General features: G+C 39.2%; 1 protein-coding gene across 1 annotated transcript in view; it reads right to left on the minus strand.

Annotated features, from left to right (window-relative positions):
- Positions 1-2,320: 2,320 nt before the first annotated feature.
- Positions 2,321-24,773, minus strand: part of SUCLG2 (succinate-CoA ligase GDP-forming subunit beta) — a 123,664-nt gene continuing 101,211 nt past the window's right edge. Inside the window, exons 10-11 of the mRNA XM_086755751.1 lie at positions 11,048-11,168; positions 2,321-4,284 (exon numbers count right to left, since the gene is read on the minus strand). Of these exons, the coding sequence (XP_086611877.1) occupies positions 4,169-4,284; positions 11,048-11,168 (237 nt within the window). The 3' untranslated portion in view covers positions 2,321-4,168. The remainder of the gene's footprint in view (positions 4,285-11,047; positions 11,169-24,773) is intronic.

The raw sequence follows: 24,773 nt of genomic DNA on the forward strand, positions 1-24,773 counted from the left end.
AGGATCCTGACATCAAACTGACTGCAGCTGGGCTGGAAAAAGTTTTAAATCAGTGCGATCAACACAAGTTTTGCACCAAAGTACAAATACATATACCATGATTTCCTTTGGGTGACAAGCAAATCCTGTTATTTTACTTATGAATGGGCCTCATTAAGTAGAAAAAAAAATTGTTGGTGCAACCTGTTCCTTTTTAAATTAAACATATTAAAGTTGATAGATACCCCTAATTCTCTGTTCAGCCTTTTATGCATTGCAATAACACCGCTCCCGTTGTTAGGGAAAGTCTTGAGTTTGCATAATCTGCTTTTCATTTCCCTGGCAGCTGCAGATAATTCCTGGTGACTAAATTAAAAACAATTTATTTCAAGAATCCACCAGATCTGTCTTCCTTTTCCCTTCCTGTACCTGTAAGTTAGGAAGAAAATAGCAAAATAAAACCTTACCAACAAGTATTAAATCATATCAAATCAGGTTGGAAGGTCACCTCAGCCATCCCTCTTCCCTGAGGCAAAAATCAACTCTTCTTAAGCCATCCCTGACAGATACTTGTCTAACTCTAAAAAACACACATTGATGATTTCACAGCCTGTTCCTTGGCTTGCCTCACGGCTACAAGTTTTACCTACATGTCCCTTACCACAGTCAAAGCTCCTCACTGGACTTGAGTGAGACTACTTCTCCTTGAAGGACAGTATTTCTTCTCTCTTTGAAACAGCCCTTTACCTAAGCATCAAGCTTTCCCATCCTTTTCACTCTTCTCTCTCTCACAGACTAAACCGTCTACAACTTTTCTGAAACACAGCCCCATTTCAGATCTCAACCATCCTGAACAGGCAAATCAAAGTGCTCCTCAACCCATTTCTGCTCCTGTGTTTGTTTATTCCTGCTGCACAGAAGCGAGTGGAGAACGCAGGAGGTCGAGGTCTCAGCCTGGACGGCAACAGACAGGTAGGGAAGAGGCATAGATAGACTTTTGGGCTGGCGTACATACCAGCCATACCCGGTTGCTGATGCCCACAGGTAGCATGGTGTTAGGCTGACGCTGGCAGATGGGCTGACCAGAGTACACCCAGGTCCCAGGCAGGCGGCTGGATGCTCACACATCATATCCAGCTCTGGACCAGCCAGCCCAGCCATGCAAATCCAGCATAACCCAGCGGTGTGGACTCTCTGCCAACACTGACAAAGACACTGTAAGTAGAGAGGAAGCACAAGGAGCAAGCTACGTGGGTGGAAAAGTGGGGGAAAAGGAAACAGGAAGCTTGGCAGAGGAAAGGGAAAGAATCTGAGATGATAAATTGAAGTGTGCAATGATCTGTTTTCCCCCACTTGTCCCTTGCCAGAGCTGACTGACTTCAAAAGAAACTCTGGTTTTCTGAGAGTCAGCAAAAACAACGCATGAAATCTCATGACCAGTTTGGGGGCTTACGGCAGCATCTAGTACTAGCATTTCACACGGCGTGTAATAATGCGCTAGGCCTAGGAAGTTTTTGTATTTCTGTAACTACACTGACAGCTTTTATCACAGGACGTGGTTTTGCCAGCACCTATCCTTGTGCACGCAGACTTCCTGGCTCTTCCAGCCCAGCAAGGCTGCTCAGACCCGCGTTCGGGCCACCCTTAGTACACTCGGCAGGTACTGGGCTCATCTCCCAGCACAAGGGAACCACGCGGGCCAGCCTGACACAGCAACCAGGAGTTACTGTCAGGTTGTGACTCCGCATGCCGGAGCAAAGACAAAAGCATCCCTTCTAGGCATTGCATTTACCTGCCATTTATAACAGCTAAACATCACAGGAAATGTAACTAAAATGCCTTTCCAAGGGAGACAAAAAACTAACTGTCACATTTCCACACACAGAGAAATGACCCACGCAAATAAAACCAAACCAGTTCACAACACCACGCCGGGCAAGCTGAACGCAGCAAGAGAGCCTCTGGTTACCGGCACCCAACAGCGCCCTGGCGCAAGAGAAATGCGCTGGTTCAAAAATACAAACCCAAAGCTTAAGAAACTTTCCATACGACAACTGAAAATTAAAAATTATACTGTTCTATTCTGTATATGGCTTAAAAAGAATAAAACTTGTAATGCACTGTCAATGGCCTAAGTATAAGAGATATATCTATCTAAAAATATGTACTTTTTTAGATCAAAGGCACGTACATGACAGTATACCAACATTACCCAAATAAAATTAAATTCCTATGCATTTCAATTTCACCCACCGGTAACAAAATGCTGAATGGAAGAACACAGAATAAAATAGACAAATTAAACAATTTTCTATTTTACAGAAGGAACAACGTCATTAAATGGGTTCATTTTTACATTTATTTGACAAAACTGTGTACAGTGTTAAACTTTGCAGAATAATGATGATGTACAGACATAGTGAATGCTTTTGAGACCAGAAGTTAGATACACAGTGTGCAACAACACTGCGTGAACAGTTATTCCGCAGAATGCTTCTATTTTCAGTGTTAAAATATATAACACAGACTGTGACTTTTTTTATTTACTGTGGTGAGGTAAACATTTCTTCCTTCAAAGTAGCACGCTTCTCCGCACCTTCACGGGAACTGCTAGCAACCTCCTCCTTCATTCAGTCGGTAAGCACACACCTAGTGGCATCATTATTGCTGTTCTAATGGTCATCCATTTTTTCCTTGAGCAATATACAGAGAAAGGAATGGAGAAGAAAAAGCCTACAGCAATTGATGATAGCAACCTGTCTATACTGTTTGTGTCAAGAGCCAGACATTAGTGCAGATAATTTATTTTGAATATAACACTTTCAATGGAAATGTCAATAAAAATGTATTTACATTTTTCTAAGTAGAGCACATTATTGATTAGAGCTGCTCAAAAATCACAATTAAGAGTTTATTAGACAAATTTTTACCTCTCTGCTCATTTACAAGACCAGATCATAATATCCACTCGTTTCTTCACTGTTCACATTTGTTGATGATTTTCAGCATGTAGTTCCTGGGCTGAGTGAGACTTATATCATAAGTTCTTTAGTTACACAAGCCATTTGCTATTGTGTTCTATTCCCTGAATGAATGATTTGTGTAACTAACAGTTTGAATTTTCACTGCTACAAAAGAATATATAATCACAATAAATCTCAGTCATCAATATCTGAGTACTGAAACTTCTATTTTTTTCATTGTATATATTTTTACTGGTGCCTGAGAAATCAAAGACTTCAAAAATGGAAAAATTCATTTGTGTTTCATTCCCAATAAATCAGAAATGGTTTTTGGAAGTTAAATCAATTGATGCTCCTCATAGAAAACTACTTCAGGTTCTCATCTTATTTTAATACCTCACAGCAGTGACATACTGATGAAAGAGGTTATTTTAAAAAGTTAGCAGCCATGTTCTTCCTCACAGACACATCCTCCTAGAGCTCTCTGCACGGTACTGTTACACCTAGAAATACTGCACCTCACTTCCAGAAACTAGAAAATAAAATTAATCACATTTTGATGGTTTATAGGCACAGTTTAAGAATGGAAGTTCCTTTCAATATCAACTATTCAACCCCTTGTCCTATGGCGAGGTATACTTTGGCATCTACAAAAGAAAATAATCTTAAGGCAAAATGTGTGATTTCTAAAAAAGAAAATAAACATTATTCATTTGAATAAAAATAGATATTGTAAGCACAATTTTTTACATTATTGTAAAAGTCCATAAAAAATACAAACCCATTATTAGTCTGCTGACTTTTCACAATATAAAAAAAATGAATGAAAGTATTGGGAAACAGGTGAACTACAGGTGTTTAATTAAAGAATGACCCTATTGACAGAAGTCAATTATTAATTACTGTACCTTATCATCAGTTTATCAGTGAAAATTTTGGAAGGAAAGCAGAAAAAGATCTTTATGAAGTGAAGTATTTCTTATTACAATTCTGAGTAACAAAATTACCAAAATTAGATGAAGACATACAAACTTTACAAGAACGTAGCTGCAAAGTTTCTGAACCCTAACTTGCAAGCCTATGGCCCGAGTTTGTCATGTATCACAAATTAAGTCCACCAACACCGCTGACTGCTTAAAAAAACTCTGTTAATCCTCTCTGAAATAACAACAGGAATGACACCTTGTGAAACACACACACTTTCCATGAGAATCATCTCCAAGTTGTTATTTTTTGGCCACACTGGCCACTGCCTTCTTTGCTGCATCCTCAAGGTCATTTGCAGACATGATGGGGAGCCCACTTTCATTCAGAATACGCTGGGCTTCATGAACGTTTGTTCCTAAAAGAGAACATTGACTATAATTAGAATTAATATTGATGACTAAATGAGAGTCTTCTATTAAATCTCTATAAAAGTAGTTAATGCTTCAAACTACACATCAGTTCAGTTTAACAACAGATTCAAGGAGTGGTTTAGACTGAGCTGAGAAGAAGGAACTCTTAATTTCAGTGACAATTTTGACAGACAATGCAATCTGATAACGGCACTCGCATCCACGAGAGGGGCTTTGTGAAGATTAGAGGGTCAGTCCAACATCTACCAGAGTCAGTAGGGACACCCAGCAAGAGCAGTGGGTCACGTATCAGGCCTTTAAGACATCCTCAGAAGATTTAATGCATTTATTAACAACAATCAGGTACAGCTAATCAGGAGTCATTGAATCAACAATAGCTAAAATTCACACATTTTAACTGAAAGCTGCAAAACGGGCCATTGAAAGACAAAGATCTGGGTAATGCTGAAAAAAAAAATCTAACAGGTTTTGAGCTGCTCTTGAACATGCTTTTTTTTTTGCATTTCTGCTAGAAAGGGGGGTCTGTGAAGCATTCAGCACGACACGATTCCCCCCTCTGCTGCTGCACTGAACTATCCCATGTTGAAGGACACCGTGTAGCTATACAGTACGGGTGCTCCATTTTGTACACAAAGAGCTCACATTCAGTCAACAGACTACACAGATAATAAAGAAAAAAAAATATTTTAGGAAAGCTTGTTTTTCACATGTATAAGAGACAAGTGCATGGCCTTCCCATTTACTCTAGCTCACTCTTGATGGAAAAAAAAAAAAAAAAGACAAACAGAAACTATGAAGGCTGGAGCTTTCTCCAGCAAAGCCAAGTGACAATATTCACCACGGATATGTTCTGCACCACAGAAGAACTTGGAGTCAACTATGCTCCCAAGAAAGTGGAATCCACGCTTTGAGATCACAACACCAGTCACAGGCACAAGATCTTCAGTTGATCCTTGTTAGTCTAAATTCTACCGTCCTCCTCCTCCACATCAAGTTCCTTGTTATTTGCCATGTCAAAATGCTTAATTACTTGTAATTCCCAGACCTAGCAAAATGCATTTTAATTATATTTTGAGCTATACAGTAATTATACCCTTAATTATTAACCATGGAGCATACTCTTTACTGTGCAACTTCCAGAATGCTCATTTTAAAAGGTGATTTTGGTTTTTTGGCAGACTTTGTAACACGTCTGAACCTGTACAGCAGAAGTAGAGAATTCAAAAGTCTGTTTCATCAGCTTGCTCAAGTCAGGTTTCCCACTCTCAGCAGCAAAAGAGACCAAAGACATCTCTGTCGCAGCAGGCCCCAGCATTTGTGATAGGAGAGGCAGGTGTCTGGAAGAGGAAGGTGGGACCCCATCTGCTAGCTGTTTAAAAGCACTGGCAGAAGAGGTCATGCTTCCCATCGATATGCAGAGGACACACCGTGGGACCTGGGTAGGAAGGTCAAAGACATCTGAAATCTCTGACAGAATGGGAATTTGGTTGCATAGTAACATCCAGAACTGTACAGGACTTTTCATACAGGGAAAAAAAAGACCATTAGGGGCAAAAAAAAAGAGCATAATATTTGATTTTTTTCCAACCATCCTATATAACATAACGTGAAGGCTGCTAATTGCCAGTACAGAACTGTACAGGGAAGTCAGAAAGCATTACGAAGGTTCTCTTCTCTGTTAAGTTTCTCACATTTGTACAGCGATTCCCGACAAGTCTTGAAGGTTTTATCCATTATTTAGATACAAGTGTGATAAACATATAAAACAGTCAAGATTGTACTGATCTTTCAAACAGGATTCTACAAGACAAAGTGTTGTGAGGGGAAAAAAACAGAAGGAGGGAAAAATTTTCCTGGAAATTTTCCCACAGAGAGAAATATTATGCTGTTTGTGATAGCCATGTATTTAAAATTAACTTTTGCTCTTCACTAAGCGGCCAATATTAATTTACTAACAGGTCAGAGCTGGAACAATACATTGGATCTGTTCTGTGCTGCATTGATTGCTCCACACACCACTTGTCTACCGCGCATTACAAAATCGATACACAACACAGCTCGCTAAGAAGGGAGGGGGAGTTTATGCAGACAAATGAAAATATGAAAGCTGAAAAAAAAAAAATCTCACTGCAGTCAAAAGAGTAAGGGGACATTTTGTATTTATTAAATAAAATACTGTTTTATAGGCAAGCCAAACAAATAAATGTATTTTTAGCAAGCTTTTCCTTTGCTGTAATTTTCTTTTTTTTTTTTTTTTGATAGATTTTTATCCCATTGTGACAAGTACTTTAGATACATGGAGAATACAGAAATTACAATGAGATCTTGCCGAAAACAGAGGTAAGCGTTTCAAAATTAAACATTCGGAAAACACTGGAAACATTTAAGAACCTACAAAGTCTATCACCTTATTGCAGTAGACATTAAAATAAACAAATAAATAATCCCGCTATTCTAACATTAACCTCCTGCCACTGGATGGTGTCAGAGAACTGTGAACAGAATCCCACGCCCAGGCTACCAGCGCGACCTGCCCTTCACCTGCTGCAGCCAGCTGAGAAACAGGGAACATTCACAAGGCTGAAGGCTTTGTTCTTGTTGCTGGAGGCTTTTCCTTTGATTTTTCTGGTTTTATTTTATTCTTTTTTCTTTTTTTTTTTTAAACTGGACTCTATTAAGGGAACGGCTTTCTGATGAGAAAAAGGTTTTTTTTTCCTTCTGACACTTATTACTATCAGTGACACTCCATGGAAAAACAGCAAAGATGTAATTTTACCAGCATATATTTTCAAGCTTTTTAATCCAAATATCCTCCTTCTGAAACCTGGGTTCTGAAACAACCTCTCTGTGTGTGTACAGGCGATCTCTCACATTTGCCTTGAAATCTCTGCTATCACTAGCAAAGAAAATCTATTCAACTCATTACCTAAAAATGCCAGTAATAAATATTCTGTCTAAGCATGCCTCTATAAACGGTAAGATTATACTAGCACACATTGCTACCAATGAGTCAAAAAGACTGCATGGGTTGAATGAAAACAAACAAATAAAACACCCCAACCACACTCCGACAGGGTTTTGATAATGCTCATTTATTCACTTGCACTGTCACACAACCATTAGGAACAGGGTAAACTGCTGCTGTTTAATGCTGATGGCTGCAGAGGATGCAAGACTCTGCAACGCTGTTTCTAGCTCTTCAGGTAAGTAAGATACAGGGGGAGAAGGCACAATTGTATTCATTTGGCATATCCTAAGAAATAGAAGACTAAGAGAAAAAATAACCTGATCTACCCAAAACATGCTGCTATGACAAAGTATTTCACAATAGGCAGTACGTCTGATGGTATTATTGATGTGAACACATTGTGACCACATTACATTATCAATAGCAACGGGTCAGCTTTAACAAGCCACACTGATGGATGCATTAGGAGCCAAATTTCCCCTCCCAGTATGGATTCAGATGATGTGATTTCTGCTGGCCCGCAAGCTGGAAACTCATAGCTCTCAGGTCTTAAAGACAGAGGTACTGGAGAATAAGGGACAAGGTTGAAAGTTCATCGCTAGCTAGCCTTCAGTCAGCATTTGATTTGAGGTTTGGCTAGTGATAAGTTTTAATTAATGATCTCTAGCTACAGAACCTATGGTAGCTCACACACCTTAGAATCATAGAATGGTTAGGGTTGGAAGGGACCTTCAAAGGTCATCCAGTCCAATCCTCCTGAAAGGAGCAGGGACACGCCCGACTAGATCAGGTTGCTCAGAGCTGTTGGCTTTGCAGTCAAGAGCCAAGAGCTCAAAGTCAGCTTTCACTGCCTACTTTTAAGAGACAATCAAACTCTTTCTATTCTGTCCACCCCATTTGCCCTTTTCTATCTTAAACTTTTCCCAAAGAAAATTTTAATCTTCTCCTCTGCCCCATGTTTACATCCAAATTGGGAAAGACTCGAGTATATTTAAATCTGTGCTGAATGTTTAAACCCAAGATGTATGAAGAGGTTGGTATGAAGAAAGTTCTAAATGTGACTTTGCAATAACCTGTTGTTCTCTCTTGATAAGCAATTTGGGATACTAAAAATCACAGGCGTACATGCTAAATCATATTTTTGAGCAACATATTGGAGCAAAATTTCACTTGTGTGTAAAAGATTTCTGAATATATTAAAAAAATCATTAGATTCTGAAGAACACAGAAGGTCAAAAATCACATGGCTAAAAATATAATATGAAAATTTGGATTCAGAAATTTAAATAAAAGCCAATTTACTGCTAGCGGTATTTCAATATATTAAGTAGTTCTAATTCCTCACAATTTTTCTTGTCCTATAACCAGAGAAGCAAAGAATTCATTTGTGGAAAGAGAGAGAATGTTAAATTTCCAACATAGGAAGAGGACATCTAATTCACAGTTCTTTTTTTTTTTTTTTTTCCCCTCTTTTCATCTAACTGAGCTACATAAATGAGAAACAGGGTTTGGCTTCCATTCAGTGCTCCTGGTTAGTTTTCACAAAACTTAATTAAAATACGTTATATATTAAAAGGGAAAAAAATCCTGCATAAAACCAGCAGAAGTAAGTTTTCTACATCTGTAAAAGACAACATTTGGAATACGTGCTTTCTCTATTTGTCCATGAGTCTTTTAAACAACAATAATCCTGCATCTCAGCTGGTGAGTTCTTTCCTGATAAGGCAAGTAAATATACGTAATTATAAAGTTACCATTTTCAAAGAGGAGAGTAATCCTTTCTTTATCCACTGGTAAACCAGCTTGTAATTACTATACAACTGAGAACAAAGATTTGTCTACAGAATCCTGCTAAATCAAGACAGATTTGACTGATTAAAACTCTAGTCATGAAGACATCTGTAATACAGTGCATGCAGGCAAAGAGACTTTAAAGTGCAGGTCACAAATCTGTTAGATTTACAGGAATAATCATGAACCTTCTGTTGAAAAAAATGTTCAAAATGGAAATCCAAAAAAGTGCTTGTCCCTTTTTCTTGTTTCGAAGGGCAAAATGTTATCAATGATATTTTAAAAAGTCTTGGGTAGCCTTATTACTTCCACAGTACTCATTATTAATTTAAAATCCTTATATGTTTGGATAACCTGGTGTGAGGTCAAAGAAGAACAACGAAGATGATTAAGGATCCAGAGGGACTGACTACTGAGGAAAGATTAAAAGAACCAAATATACACACACACACACACACACACACACTACTTGGTTGGGTGATTAAGAAGGCAGAGAGAGCAGGAGTTATAAGCTAAGGTTTCCAAGTACAACATCTGAAGGCTGTAAACATCACAGCTCTTCATTATGGATGAACTGATGGGTAATACCAAGAATAAGAGAAGGAATTTAAAAACTTTTGAGATAAATACTATGCAAAAATTGGAGTTTGTTGTAGTATTCTGGGACAGAGTTTCCTAAAGAAAATGTGATATCACTAACTCTGGGATCAGCAACTAGTCTAGGAGAAGCGTTGCTACAAACCTAGTAAAGGTTGAGCAATCATGGGAAGATGATCAACAAAAGATGTTTGCATTGAAATCTCTGTTCAGCATTCTGAAGATTCGGCTTGGACCTCTGTGGATGAAGCAGCACATGACTCAAAGGTTGCAGGCAGAAGCGGAGAGAGAGGGAGGGAAAGCAAAACAAGCACCCTCCTTACCAAAGGACTCCATGGGTAATCTGCATCTTCATGAGTCCTAGCGACTTCATTTTTTGAAAAGGAAAAAGTCTGGTGTATTCAGAACCGTTTTTCCTCCCCTCACTATCATAGTGTTAAAAAACACCTTGCTTTTGCATCTCAGGTACATAAACGGATGCATTTCCTCCTTTCACCACTAGTGCTGAGTGACAGGACATTTTAAGCTCTTTACACACACCTAAACATGAATATTGGTGTTTTTGAGGAACAGGCCTCAAAAAACCCCCAAACAAGCCAACAACAACAAAATCCTGAAAAAAACTCTATTTTCCAAACCTACTTAATAAAAACAAAATGTATTAAGTTCACCAGAGTTGTGCTGGTTTCAGCCAAAGCAGTTTTTCATTCAACAGCATAAGCAGCATCTCCCTTTCTTCTTCAGGGTACTTCTCAGAAATGAGAGACTGAACTCCTTACCCACTGCCATTATATTAAAGCAAGCAACTGCCCAAGAGTTCTTTTCCTCACCGCTCTTTGTTTCCAATTTAACAATATTGGAAGTACTAAAAAGCAAATTAAAAATTCTAACCATTACCAAATGTTCTAGTTTTTCATGTATTTTAGCTGGATTAGATATTTGAGAGGAGGCTATGTTACACTAATGTCTCTTACAAATACTGTTTCCAACATACTTAATTATGATATTGGAGTAAATTTAAGAAAACTGTATGCTGCTGCAGGTTTAGCAATAATGGAATTGCATTCATTAAAAAAGTCATTTGAAAAAGAAATACTTCCCAGTAAACAGAAACTTGCATCAAAATAATTTCTATTTGCATTGCAAATCTTACAAGCAAGGCCACAATGTTTTCATTGCAAAATTTAATTGCTTCAAATACCACCAGGGACCAGGAACATAGAAATATGTAAGGAAACAGTTTATTGACTTCAGGTCATGCTATGGATGAAGAATTGGACATATTCTTATTGTGTCGGACTAAACTGTTTAGAGCTTAGAGATTAAGGAAAGCCAAAGTGGATTACTGTGCACGTGAGGGATGATTTTTGTCTGAAACCAGTAGCACTCACCTTCCAGTCTGACCACCAGCGGTACCTTCAGCTCGAGCTCCCGGCAGGCTTTGGTAATACCGTTGGCTATAATGGCACAGTTCACGATTCCACCAAAAATGTTTACAAGTATTGCTTCAACCTGTTAGAAGGAAACAGAATAGGAATCAGGTGTGTTTTTTTGTTTGTGTTTTGTTTTGGCTTTGTTTTTTAAATAATTCCCCTTTGTCAGGCAGGTTCTCATTTGTGGAAGGTACCAGCTTCACCTCTGTACTCAGAGAACTTCATTTTGCATCTATCGCTTCTGTAGCGTGTAGCAGTGATTAATCACCTTGGTCTAAACTAGCATGGTAATTAATGTTGTAAACATATTATTACACAGAAAAGGGGAATTTTGACTAGTAAGTATAAATAAAAAGAGATTAAACAATTTATATTTTGGATTTTTTTAAAGATATTGAATAATCACTGGAGGTTGGAGCTTAGAAAACACTGTATGAATGTGCAGATGCACATGCAATGAAATATTCATGCAGACACTTCACCAAACAATCTCAATACACACTTTATCATAAGCAGTACAGAAAAAAAGGTAATACACTTGCCCTGACTTGATAAAGAGGAGTAAAAATCCCTTCTAATTAACAAGGAGAGTCATGTAATGAAGAACATTCATTACAACAGATTAATTGATAACCTCAAAAAACTGCTATTCATCAGTTTCTGGAAACAAATTCCTGCACCCAATTCACAATTAAATTACCTTTCACAACATTCACAAGACGTTAATACACACAAGATATTAAAATGGTTTCTTTACATTTTGTAAGGTAGCATAATATTGAACCCCAGCTCATATACCAGGCTTCCCACCGTGGTTTATGAAGTCAAGGAGAACACCATGAACACCATACAGGTGGAGCTATGCTGTTTCGCATTCCATAGTGGGGCTAATCCTCATTTGAGGTACTCTACAATAAGCTTCACTGGGTGTCACAAACAAGCTTTGCCAGAACCATGTTGACTCAAAAGAAGAGAATATAAAAAGGGGATTAGGTTTGAAGGGATGAAATATCACTGGGTTTCACTTGTGCATGATGTCAATCGCAATTATGCTTAACTCATTGCACCAGATGAACAAATTCACTTCGCCCACCCTCCAGGTAGCCAGACTCATACCAGCACCAAGAAAATTCCCTGCAGTCACGCACGTTTATAGCTCTGCACAATCAGGTATAATATTTCTCTGCAGACACAACGTGACAATTAGCTCCTGAGATGTGCAGTCACATACACAGATTGAAAGCTCACCACTGTTAATAATACTGCCAGCCACAATGCAGCACTAAAAAGGAAAAACAAAAAATCTCAACAAACACTCAACAAACCACAAGAAATCAGCTCACTCCTTCAGCAGTATGCTAGATGGTAAAACCATCACTTACTCTAAGCATATGCAGTGTTCACGTTGTACTATCAAACTCCAGCGTGGGCACAACACTCGTCAAAGGAAGATGGCAATGGCACCATCTTGTTGACATCTCTCTCATCACCTACTGCTCCTTCCAGCTACAAGAATTCTCATGATGCCACCCAAAAGTGGCCTGAACAGTTCCCATCCAACCATATGGGACATGGCCCAATTTTCTCCTCTCAATCTTACAAGACACCAACTCTTTCCTCTAATTGTCCAGTGCTGATGTGCTACGATGCTGCCTACTCCTGCTCCTTGTCTCCTCTTACTATTTGCCCTGGAGTCATTCAGTTAAGATTTGCTCACTCTTCTGGGCATCCTGATACTATAAACAGAATTCCTGTCTGTCTTTTCAAAGCACAAAACACCTCTAATGCTATATAAACAGAGCATAAAGAAATATTATTAATAACTAAATATTATTAATAAATAAACATGTCTTTAGTTCAGACACAGGCCAACACTTTAACATCATATTAAATGTATGCATTTACCAGTTTAGAGTTTTCTAGACATTAAGCTGGTGATGTCATTGCAATTATTTATTTCACCTTTGTGGTGTTACAAAATCCTTAACTCTCTAGAAGCCACCAACAGTAAAACCTTAGAAGGCCCCTTCGCTGCCTTGCTCCTACTGCTTGTGCACACGCAAACATTCTTGGTGTTAGGAGGTAAAAAAACACGTGACGTGAAAATAGAGCCCTTCAAGCTCTTAGCACATTAACCCCTATGGTAAGGAGATATCTATGCAAAGCACTTTGATGTTAAAATACACCGTGATGTATTCTAGCAGCAGGACAAGCCAGTGACAGTGTTCCACCCTTTCTAATACATGCTCTTGATTCAGAGACATTGCGCCAGGCATGTGACAGATCAACTTAACCAAGTGTGTTTACATTATTAGAGATAAGGAGGAGGATTTTATGCCCAGTACAGATATTTTCATTCCTAATGCAGACATTCTCATTTAAGGATCTGCTTTTCAGCTTTCAAGTTAAATTCTAATCAGGTCTTCTAATCCATTGGCAGCAAAAGGAAAAAAAAATGCTGAAGGAAATTAGATGCAGCTTGGATAATTGATGTTTGTATGCTTGGCTTTAATAAAAAATACACTGTTAAATTAGAGAGGAGTCTAAAAGGATTCAATCAATAAGAAACTGAATCAGGTAGAGAATTCAATTTTGGGCTTTATTGTAATCTTCCAAATAAGCCAAAAGATCAGTCCAAATGATGCCGAGATTCACTTTAACTCCACTGAAATTTGTGAACATTGTTTATATATGCTTCTGTAGCCCGACTAGACCTTCCATTTCCAGCTGAAAGAACTTTAACATTCAGACCGAGTAGATGGATGAAAAGGTTTTCAGTATTTCATGTGCACAAAGAATGCACAATCTCTGTATTATTTAAGTCTGTAAGAAAAATAAATCTCCCACTGTACAACAGAACCATTGCATATTAACGTGCTCAGTATTTAATGCATATGCAACGTTAGACACATCAAGAAGAGGGCAAACTGTCTACATACAGGACAGGTTACTTGATAGCATTATTATTCTAATAACCACTTTTACCCAACTGTATGCCTTATAAAATTATTTTGTATTTCAGCAACAGTATTAAGGAAACTAATGATAGGAGTATACACACAGGTTAAGTTCTTTCCATCCACCAAAACAACTGATAGATGTGAAATTCTCATCAAACCATGCAACTGCTTATGGACTCCTCTGGAGAAAGAAGGGAACCCACAAGAGCATGAAGACATCACCATCAATAGTGGTAACAGCCCACGGTCTGCCAGGTCTAAGCACCAACGGGGGAAACGAAAGTGAGAGAAACGAAGCAAGTGCTGCATTATCACTGTCTTGATGCTAGATATGGCATTGAGTCTTTGCAAATATTGGAATGTCCATTGATCCCACAGCTCCTAAATACTCTATGAACATACATGCAGAGACACAGATAGCATTTTCTCTAGATGTATTTATGTATAGCTATATCTATAGAAAATCTATGTTTCTTTACTAATAAAAATAATAGTTTTAATTTACAGGGGCTTTTTGTTAAAGTGAGCCATGACAAAGCCTGTAATTCTATTTTAAATGCTTGGCATGAAAAAATCCCCAAACCTGCCAGATCCCACACAGCTACAGGCACTGTGAGTAGAGCAGAAGCAGATACAGTCTGTGTGCATTTACAATATTTTCTTTTTTTTTCCCTCTAAAATGTTCTTAGCCTTAACAAAATGCACACTGACACCTGGTCATCGCACACGCAAGGATTACTACAGGCAGCACCTATAAAGCACTCCATCTCTCCCCCAGCCCATTTATAAATCCATACACAGGACGTCTCGCTGTCTGCAGCCGCCGCATTCCAGACTGCTGAATATCCTTCAGAGCCCACACTAACACCACAAACTGTACACAAAAAAGAGAGAGGATAAAAACTTGACACTTGCAAGTTGTTATTTCTCTTTCATTTTCCACCTTTGTTACTACCCCCGAACAATTACTACAGGCTTAGGACAACAAGGCGCTGCAGCGCTGAGCAGTGGCAGATACTGCATGCAAGGTAAAGCACTGAATCTCACATAAAACAGAAATTCAAACATGAACCTAGGCTGAGGTTTCACAAGCGTTTGAAGGTGATCTAAGTGTGGGCAGCCACCAGAGAAGCTGAGCCACGTGGATGCCGCAGCAACTCTGGGACCCCTGACCCTGCAGACACGCGGCAGCTGGCCCTGGAGCGAGGAAGAACCCCCAGTATCCCGTTAGGGCCTGGGGGACAAGGTGGGAATGTGTGAGCCCACTGTGAAACCACTTGTTAAGCTATTGCCTTTCAGGATCAGAAAGAATATTAGTTATGTGCAAAAATATGAGGCTAGAAATACTAGAGAACTGCCCAATAAAAAACAAACCCCAAACCACCAAGACTAAGATCGCACAGCACAGATCTCTTCCGAATCCTACTGAAAATGTATACTGGAACTCAAGTGTGGGATTTTGTTAAGTATGTGTTTTAAAATGTGTGTTTTAACAAAATATTTCAGGATCGCTGACAAAGATAGCTCAAACTCATAATTACTCCACCATTCAGATCCCTTTAATCAAAGTTGCTGCTAGAGTATTTTTTACGAGAAGCTCTTTCAAGAAAACCCCTCACATTATCTTGTCTGATGACAGCAGGAAAGACTTGCAAGAGTTTGCCAACCATTAGCAGTGCCAGATGTATGCCTTGTGACTTCGTACGCATCCTTTCCCTTACACACACACACCGATGCATGAACACCCACACAGTGAACTATACATATTATTATAAAATCACCAATATAATGTCTACCCTTGCTGTAAACTGTTGCTCTGAAGCTCAATCCATTTATTCTAGTTGAAAACAAGCCATTCAGCAACTGTCAGTAAAACCACACCTGAAGCAAATTAAAAGCTACACCAGCAGAGAACTTGCTTACAGTTTGCTTTGATTGAAATCTGAAAAAACACACCTTTACATTTCGAGCTAACTGAATTCATTTATTGACCACTCTTAACTCTCTCGTCAGCTAAGTGTGCTCAGACAGTACGAAGCACATATTATGTGCCAAGTTTTCTCCTCCAGGATGCCACAGGTCACATCTACATGGAAGACAGTGGGGCTGGCAAACATGGTCCTGCCTGGTGGCTTCTGGCATTTTTTGAGGTTAAAACATGTATCATGTCTCCTAATCCTTGTGGTCAGCTGGGTCCAACTTTGTGTCTGCAAAAACACATTCTTTCACCAAACAAAATCATTAAGTTGCTGGAAAATAAGTAAGAAAAGCAGACACCAGCATGCTGCCAGGCTTTTGTTTCTTCTCTCCTTCCTTCAGTCTCCTTGCTGCCTGTTCTGGAGACACAGACACCGAGGCAGAGAGGTGAGGACACTTTCCAAGCCGTCTGGAGATGGCTGAGTTTACCTGGATTACAGGTTACATGTTCTTGTGTCCCTGACAAAGATCGATCCCCTATGGCTTTTAAGAGGTCGGTAGCAATACTAAGAAAAAAACAAACCACTGGGTAAAGGGGATGCACAGTTAGAATCATAGAATCATAGAACGGTTAGAGTTGGAAGGGACCTTCAAAGGTCACCTAGTCCAACCCCCCTGCAAGGAGCAGGGACATCTCCAACCAGATCAGGTTGCTCAGAGCCCCGTCCAACCCGGCCCTGAATATTGCCAGGGATGGGGCATCCACCATCTCTCTGGGCAACCTGTCCCAGTGTTCTGCCACCCTCACTGTAAAAATTTTTTTCCTAATATCCAATCTAAATCTACCTCCCCTCTTCACTTTGAATCGAATAAGGTGCATTTCATCCTTCCTATTACTCCATAGGTCTTTATTATTTATTCATTCACATTTTACAGAATTTGTTTCAATGTGAAAGAAGTTGATTATCTCCAACTCTCAACACAATGTAATAAAAATGTAATAAAACACAGATGCCATAAACTTTTGTCTTCACTCCGTGTCTTTCTGCTCCAACTGATAAGTCAGATACAAACATTTTTAAATGTCTCTATAACTTGGACTGCAGGCCAAATGTAACTTTTTCTTATCCAGTTTTGAAATATTACTCTAATCCTCTGTCTTTTATATCAGACAACATTTTTTGTTCATTTGAAAATAAAGATTAAATCTACTCTATCAGAGCAGTATGAAAGATTTACAAAACCAAAACCAGTTGCTTAAAATATCCACTAGAGGACAGTGCAATTCAATGTGGAAAAGGAATATAAAAATCCCCTTGGAGAGAAGAGCAGGGTTATTTTTTCTACTTAAAGCCAAACTATCTCATTTTACTTTATAAAAATGATGCAAAATATTATTTTTCTTCTTTGGGATTGAATTTTGAAAGTCTGAAGGTGAGAAATTTAAGGAGGCTGCGTCAACAAAAAGCAAAGCGAGAGAGCTTGCAGTCAGGTGAAGAAATACTGATACAATGCAATTTTGAATGTTTTTTACTATTTTAAAATAGGTCAAGGTTTAAAATTCACTAGTAATGTGTCCTTACACCACACCCGGAAAGGAACTCTGATGAATCCCCAAAACAAAATTAAGATTTTTCTGTCTGGGGCGGGAGGCTGGTTGACAGATAGGAAAAGCAGATTTAAGTACAGCAATGCTATTTTTTGTCCCGTATTTAAGAGGTTCCTGAGGAACGCAAGTCTCACTGAGAGCAAACGCCCTGTTTCTGCTACATCCAGTTGTTGTACGTCAAACCCTGCTCTTGAATGGCTGGTGAGATGGCAGCACCTGGCCCGCATACCAGCCCGGCGCTGGAGGAAGGCCCTTCAGCAATGCCACTTCTTTGGTGCCACACTAAGAGTCACAAACACCACATTTTTGCAAAATCCAAATTTTGTGGCTCCATTTTCTGAGGTGCTAAACCAGTCAGCCTTCGGTCTTCAGTCTTTCCTGCTTATTAGCAAGTTCAGGATCCAGAAAAGGATACAATTTTATCAGCTTTTGCTGGTTTGAAAATGATCCAGCAACAGCCCCCCGCTGATTGACCAGATCCCGGCTGCAGCCATTTGCTGGGATGAGAAAACCAGGCAGGTACGCAGAAGAAAAAAAATTAAGGGATCAGAGCTCCTTAAATTAACGGTATGAGGTGAAATGAGGATTGGCAGATGACGCACCACAGTACGGTATTTCAGACAGCCCCCGGAGACCTTCCTTCACCCAGCTGCGAGGAGCCTGTGCTCTGGGAACAGAAATATTCCAACTCTTGGCACAGTCTCCTTCAAATTCCAAAATATCATGGCAGTTAACAACGTGAGCTTGGGAACCTTCATTTCAATATTACTTTTCAGTGAGGCACCTTTTGCGTTGAGTTGTTTTTTGGAATGTTTCCTCATCTGCAGGACAGGCACTTGGCACACTCTGAGCCCTGGCACGTTCATCACAATAATGGCACCACCCTCGTGCAGTCCTTGCTATGCGATCACGCTTCAGATGTGTTATGAAGATGCAAACCCTCACGTGCTTTCTATGCCTGGCAAGACACCAGTCAGCTCTGGTCCAGAAACCATACAGACCAGGCTAATACAGCCCAGAGTGTGAGCTAATTAATCCTGCTGCAGAATACAGGCAGTGAGTGCCTGCAACCATGCAGACATGTTCTTTCACTGGTAGGAAGCACAACCACCTCCTAATGTAATCCTTATTTATGATAATAAGGGACAAGAATAAGTAAAGAGAGGGAAAGAAAAACATTGAGACCACAAAGTACTGTTCTGAAGTATATCTGAGAATCAGGACAACAGCTTTTAGTATTGTTTTAGGGACAAAATGTAGCTGGTAGTTGCTAGAATAATTGCATTTTTGGTGCCAATATGGGTGGGCAACTATTCTATCAGATCATGGGTACAATTAATAAAAGTACCTAAATTTGTTCTGACTATTATTTAAACACCTGAGCTTCAAGGAGATCAAGCCCCCGGAAGAGCAGATCAGAACACAGATCAATATAAAATCAAGGGATGATGATTACCTACACGACCACATATTGCAAAACCAAAGAAACGCACACTATCAGTTCTTGTGTTTAAGATGGGAGTGCAATATTTCAGATTTCTTTTAATTTTCTCTTTGTGCACCTAGAAATAAGGGTAGCTGCATGTTTAGGTCTGATCTGGAGAATTTTATTCCAGCAAAAACAAGAGACACACACACCACCCCTCTTGTAGGCATATGCAGTATGCACTGGTCGTTAATTAATACGGAATTCATGTTATTTGACTGTACCACATTAGCATGATAAGTTACAGATGCCCTCCAAGTCCACTCATCCAAGACAGTTTATACACCAGCACGACTGCAAGTGGTTCATCCGTAACAGCAAAGTCTATAAAAATTGATCCAGTATTTGCTGAATTTTGCCTCTGCACTTCACATTAATTTCTCAAAGGCACATAATACAGTTTCTCTAACACTCTTTATGTCTGAAGTTCAAATTAGATTTTCACTAAATAATAATCAGCTTTCTGAAAAATAACGCAATGTGATTATCATTTAAGCAATGTGATACAACAGGTAGCACGTGCTCATGCTATGGCTATGCCCTGTTAAAAGGCAAAGGGCTGAATGATGGCCATGTGTACAAAGTTAGCAACCAAAGAGTCTGATGAATATTGCTAATTCCCAGAAGACAAAAAAAAAAAAAAAAAAAATGGGCAAGTCAATCATCATAACTTTGCATTTCTGCTTAGAACAAGAAAAAGAATATTTCTTCATCTTTAAAAGAGACTTTGATTTTTTTCCCATATTGAAAACTGGGACCTCACTTTACATGAAGATTTCATCTTCTGATTATAGAAGGCACAGGGATCCAGGAGCTGGAACTTTAAGGGAGACTCCACATGTTGAAAGGTTGACGCTGTAAGACTCCACAGCGCCACAGTCATCCGTCATTTTTTTTCCCTATCATTACATGTTCAGCTCCACACCTTGTTTTGGGCAAGGGACAGACCCAACCACCACTTTTCAAGCCATCACGGCAAGGAATTTATTTCCTGAAACCAACAGTCATCAAAACCTATATTTATTCCCTCTTTAGAAATAGCCTTAGAAATAGAAATACTATATTTATCTAGAGGATCAAAATACTAAGTGATCGTAGCCATCACAAGGGAGAAAAAAGATGAAGAACAGTTATTCTTGTGCTCTAGAGAGACTTGGGATCTTCCTGTTTTGTCACCTGAGAAACATCTCTGACATGTATTCCCCACGCAGACGAGAATGAAATGATACAGAAGCTCCTATCTAGGTCACTGCTTTTCTTACTGAGACAATGGAAACTTTTAAAAAGGAATCCTGTATGTACTTCAAGAAGCTTAATTAAAGTATAAAAATGCATTGTCATGGGTACTGAACTGCATATACACATCTGAAAGCTCCAAATAATTAAAACTAGTTCTTTTATGGTAACATTGTAGTCATCAAAAATGTGAATTACTGTGCTCATTAGATTCCGAATTACTGCCACATAAACATCAGCTAACTGTTAACACGCAAGTAAATCAAAATAGAAATAGTAGAACTGAGAAAGGTATGAAGAGCAGCCACGAAGGTACTGAACAAGCTTTGTACACAGAAAGCCTAAATAAACCAGGACTTTCCATCTTTAAAAAGGAAAGCTGAAAGAGGATCTATAGCAAAGACTGCAGGTAGCAAGAGAAAAAAGGAACAAGGTACAACCATTTCGTACCTGCCGCTGGGTGATTTTATTTCTTAGTCCTTAGTTCTTGTAATGCCAGAGATGGGGAAAAATACAAAATCCTTTTACTGTTATTTTTAAATACAGCTTATACTTATTGTGTGAAACCTCATTGCCACAGGATATTGGTTATGTCAAAAGCTTACATGAGTGGAGAATATACAGTAACAAATTCGCAGAAGGAAAGCCTCCAAAGGCTCGTAAATACCAGGATATCAAAGATCACTAGAAAGCAGGGGGAATATTTCAGGAAAGTACCTTCACACACTTGTCCTCTTCTTGTGTTCAACCTACTTTTGGCTACTACTGTAGAAAAAAGATGAGATTGAGACAGATCCAAATCTTACTTAATGCAGTTACATGCTTCCATTAAAAGAAAATATATATACATCTTTTCTTTAATACACCCATGCATCCCCCCATCCAAATTAAACCACAAAATACATAATGCTCGAGTCATATGTTCCTTTATCAGTTTCAGTGACTAGAGTACTGTCTAATCTCAGCAGTTACCACTTAATAGCGTTCAGGTACGTGGCACCAGCCAACTGATCAGAATGGGTGATTTTGATTATTTCGCTTTTCATTTTAATACAATTAATTCCTTGCTCTTTTCTAGCTTTTCAAGGACAAGAGTCCAATCAGAAGATGGGTACTGATATTCATACCTATGACTTTGCCCACATGGGGAGCAAATTTAATAACAGCTTGAGGGCTTGTGTATGCCCTCTTCCTCTTGCTTCGTTAAGCCTATTCATTAAGCAACCAATGCTCAACCAGAAGGAGAAGAGCTAGTTCCCTGGGACGAACCAAGCCCTGAAGACAGCTGAAGTAGAATGACAACATTTTCCTCCCAGTTTGCTAAACTCAGCCTGCTACATCTCCTGACCAGTAGGAGATGTGGGGCAGATTACCACCCATCTCCTCAGACTCTTTCCCAGTCTGTACCAGCAGCAGACAACCATCAGGACGTGCTACCACCTTGATGTTAGTGAGAACTTTTCTTCCAGAAATGTCTCTTCCGAAGACTGGCCGCTCTGACATTATATATTAAAGACATTCAGCTCAAAACAGGACTGCTGAAAGATGGATAATGATCTTTATCTTCTGCAAGGTTTATATAAAGTAATTTAAACTAAGAAAAGTGACAGTTTAAAAATTAATGACCAGTAATAACATTCTCACAAATAGGATGCTAAGCTAAGAACTGTATTATTGCAAAATGGGATGACTCAGGAGTTGACAAAGTGGTTCCACACACTTTTTGGATTGTCTTGCTACTTGCAAAATCATAAAATGTGACTTAACATTTCTTCCTTATAACAAGGGGGAAAAAAATTGGCCAGAGTCTTTGACAAGTACAAATCAGTGATGTCACCTTACTCATCCTAATAATTTAACCTATCATCTGCATTTTCCGTAATTTTTTTTCACCTTTTTGCATTAAAAAAGGTAATCACCTTAAGAGAAATAATTATTTGATAATAATTTACCAGCCCCTTTTTACAAATTTATCAAAGCATCTTGTAATAAAGACAGAGCTGAATGTTTTAACCACAACCCCAAAGTGATACAATCAGCAAATCTAAACGGTAAAAGAAGTTATAGAGCTACACTGAGAAACAGATGGAGTGAACGTAAAACAATCACAGATAAGCCAGAATAAAGGAACTTAACTTTACATTAATCAAGGTTGAGATGCTCAAGGCAGTGACTGGGAGTCATAGGCATTAAAATTAGCAGAAGATGCATGTAGATCACAGCCTGCTTCTTATATCTCAACCCAGTTCTGCCCAGAACAACACATAGAACTGTAGGTGTGTCTTAACCATATTCTCCTGCTTCACAACTTTTTTTTTGCAGTATGGTCAAGTAAAATCTATATCTCAAAGCACTGCTCTGCTAGACACCTGTTAACTTCAATGAGAATTAGAAAAATCTTATGATTATGAGGATTTAAACCTCCCACATTAAATTGCAAAAAACGTAGAATGAGCCTCAAATGTATGCAGCCATAACACTTGAAACTGAGCATGATGAAAACAAACAAACAGCCAGCAAATGTTCAGTTATAAAACCAACCACCTATCACACAGCCAAAAGCTGTCACTTGGCTTCAGTAGCAGACTTTTTCTAAATTCAGATTTCCTGCAGTGATCAATACCATATTACAGTGGCAACACTAGTCCCTTGGTGTAGGAATCCAAGGATGCAAATAAAGAGCCAGCTCCCAAACAAAAACCATTTCAGAACCTTACTATAGTGCAAAACAATCCGAATTCAAAGTCTGTATTTCAAAGGAAAACAATACAAATGGTTATAAGCAAGGAAATTAATGCAGGCAGAAACAGTTTAATGCATGTATTGCATGTAGTTTTTGTTAATTACAATTTAAGTACTTAAGCACAGTAGTTAGCTAAAGAGAATTTGAAAGAGAGATTACATAAAAACGTTTCCAAGTGGGTGTTTCACGCTGAGCTGCAGTCTGCCATCGCAGTGCTGATTAATCAGGAAAGCCCTGCCTTCACTTTCAAGGCCTTTAATGGCCCACCATAATCTTGTTGCCACCCGCTCTTTTCAAGCATCACCAGGGTGGGTTCCCTCCCAGATTCTGTCCTGCCAGTCGATGGCAGCCACCAGCTAAACTTAAACTGTCATCTCGATGTACTTTCTCATGTCTGAAAGAAGCTTTGCGCTAAGATTCCTCCATGCCACTCCATGACACCTACAGCCCTCCAAAAACCTCAGTGGTTGACAGAAGTAAGACTCTTGGCAACCTGAAACCCCTGTGATTGTCGCTCTCCATCTCCATTTTTCCATCTTGGACCCTGGAACCTCAGGGCACCGTTTCCTGTAATGGCTCTAATTCAATTAAAGCGTGGAAGGAGACTGGAGCAAGAGTTCACCTTTTCACCCAATAGGACTCAGCTGTACTACGCATCCATATCCCAGGACTGTCAGCTCTTTGAATCAGAAACTCGGTTTTTATGCTGCGGTGATATACTGTCTGGCACAGTCCTGGTCCATCACAAGCCAACGCAAACAGAGAAATACTACCAGTAACAACAACAGTAATGACACTGTGCTGTAACAGCAATTAACCTCATCTAGCAGCTGCAAAATGACAGTGGCTCCACTGCGAACTAATATACTGGCCCTAAAAGCAAACCCACATGCACTTCAAGCTATCGCCTTTTAATTCACTGTAGCTGCCATTTCAGTGCTACAATTCACCTCCACAGGAAAGCACTTTAAATGAACGCAGGCGCTTGCAGCCACTCAGCACAGCGACGCGTGGCTGTATTCTCACCAGCGCTGGCCCTAAACAGAGACAGATCATAGCTCTGGGAAGAGGCAGACGACACACAGAGATATGCTCAGAAGATCTTATTCATGTCCTTTGAAAGGGACAGGAACTCAGAGGTGCTTGCAAAGAAGACAATGGACAAACCGAACTTTTGCAACAAGTGTCTGTTCCAAGAGGCCCTGATTTTCGGGTAGAAAACATCACAAATACTCATATTTCTATGAGATGTCAGTCCAAAGTACTCTACCACATTTGGTCTTTCAGGCACCAACACACAGTTGAAGAACTAACTGAAGAGCTGTTTCTTGAATTCATTGTTTGATTTGATAAGGCCATCTACCAAGTAAGTGTGGACACACACTAACAAACTCAAGCGGCGTACTTTTGAAAAACCAAGATCCTCTGCAGCACTCGACAGCTCTCACCTCAGTGACACCTTCGAGTGTTTACAAAGAGCAAACGAAAGGACTCTGATTTACTTCTGCCTAATTAAAACATTTTAAAAGAATTACAATATGCCAAACTACACAAATATAAAGATCTTTCCTACAGAGAATTAGTGATGAATCGAATGACTTCTTTTTAATCAAACTGTTGGCAAGCGGTGCAAGTTTCCTGTTTGTAAACAACCATAGGAATGCTAAACATATTTATTCACAACTTGACATGAAATACAGCTCGGTAATTAATCATTTCCCTATCTAATTCAG

Source organism: Chlamydotis macqueenii, chromosome 10, assembly GCF_036417535.1.
Source record: "Chlamydotis macqueenii isolate bChlMac1 chromosome 10, bChlMac1.mat, whole genome shotgun sequence".
NCBI lineage: Eukaryota > Metazoa > Chordata > Aves > Otidiformes > Otididae > Chlamydotis > Chlamydotis macqueenii.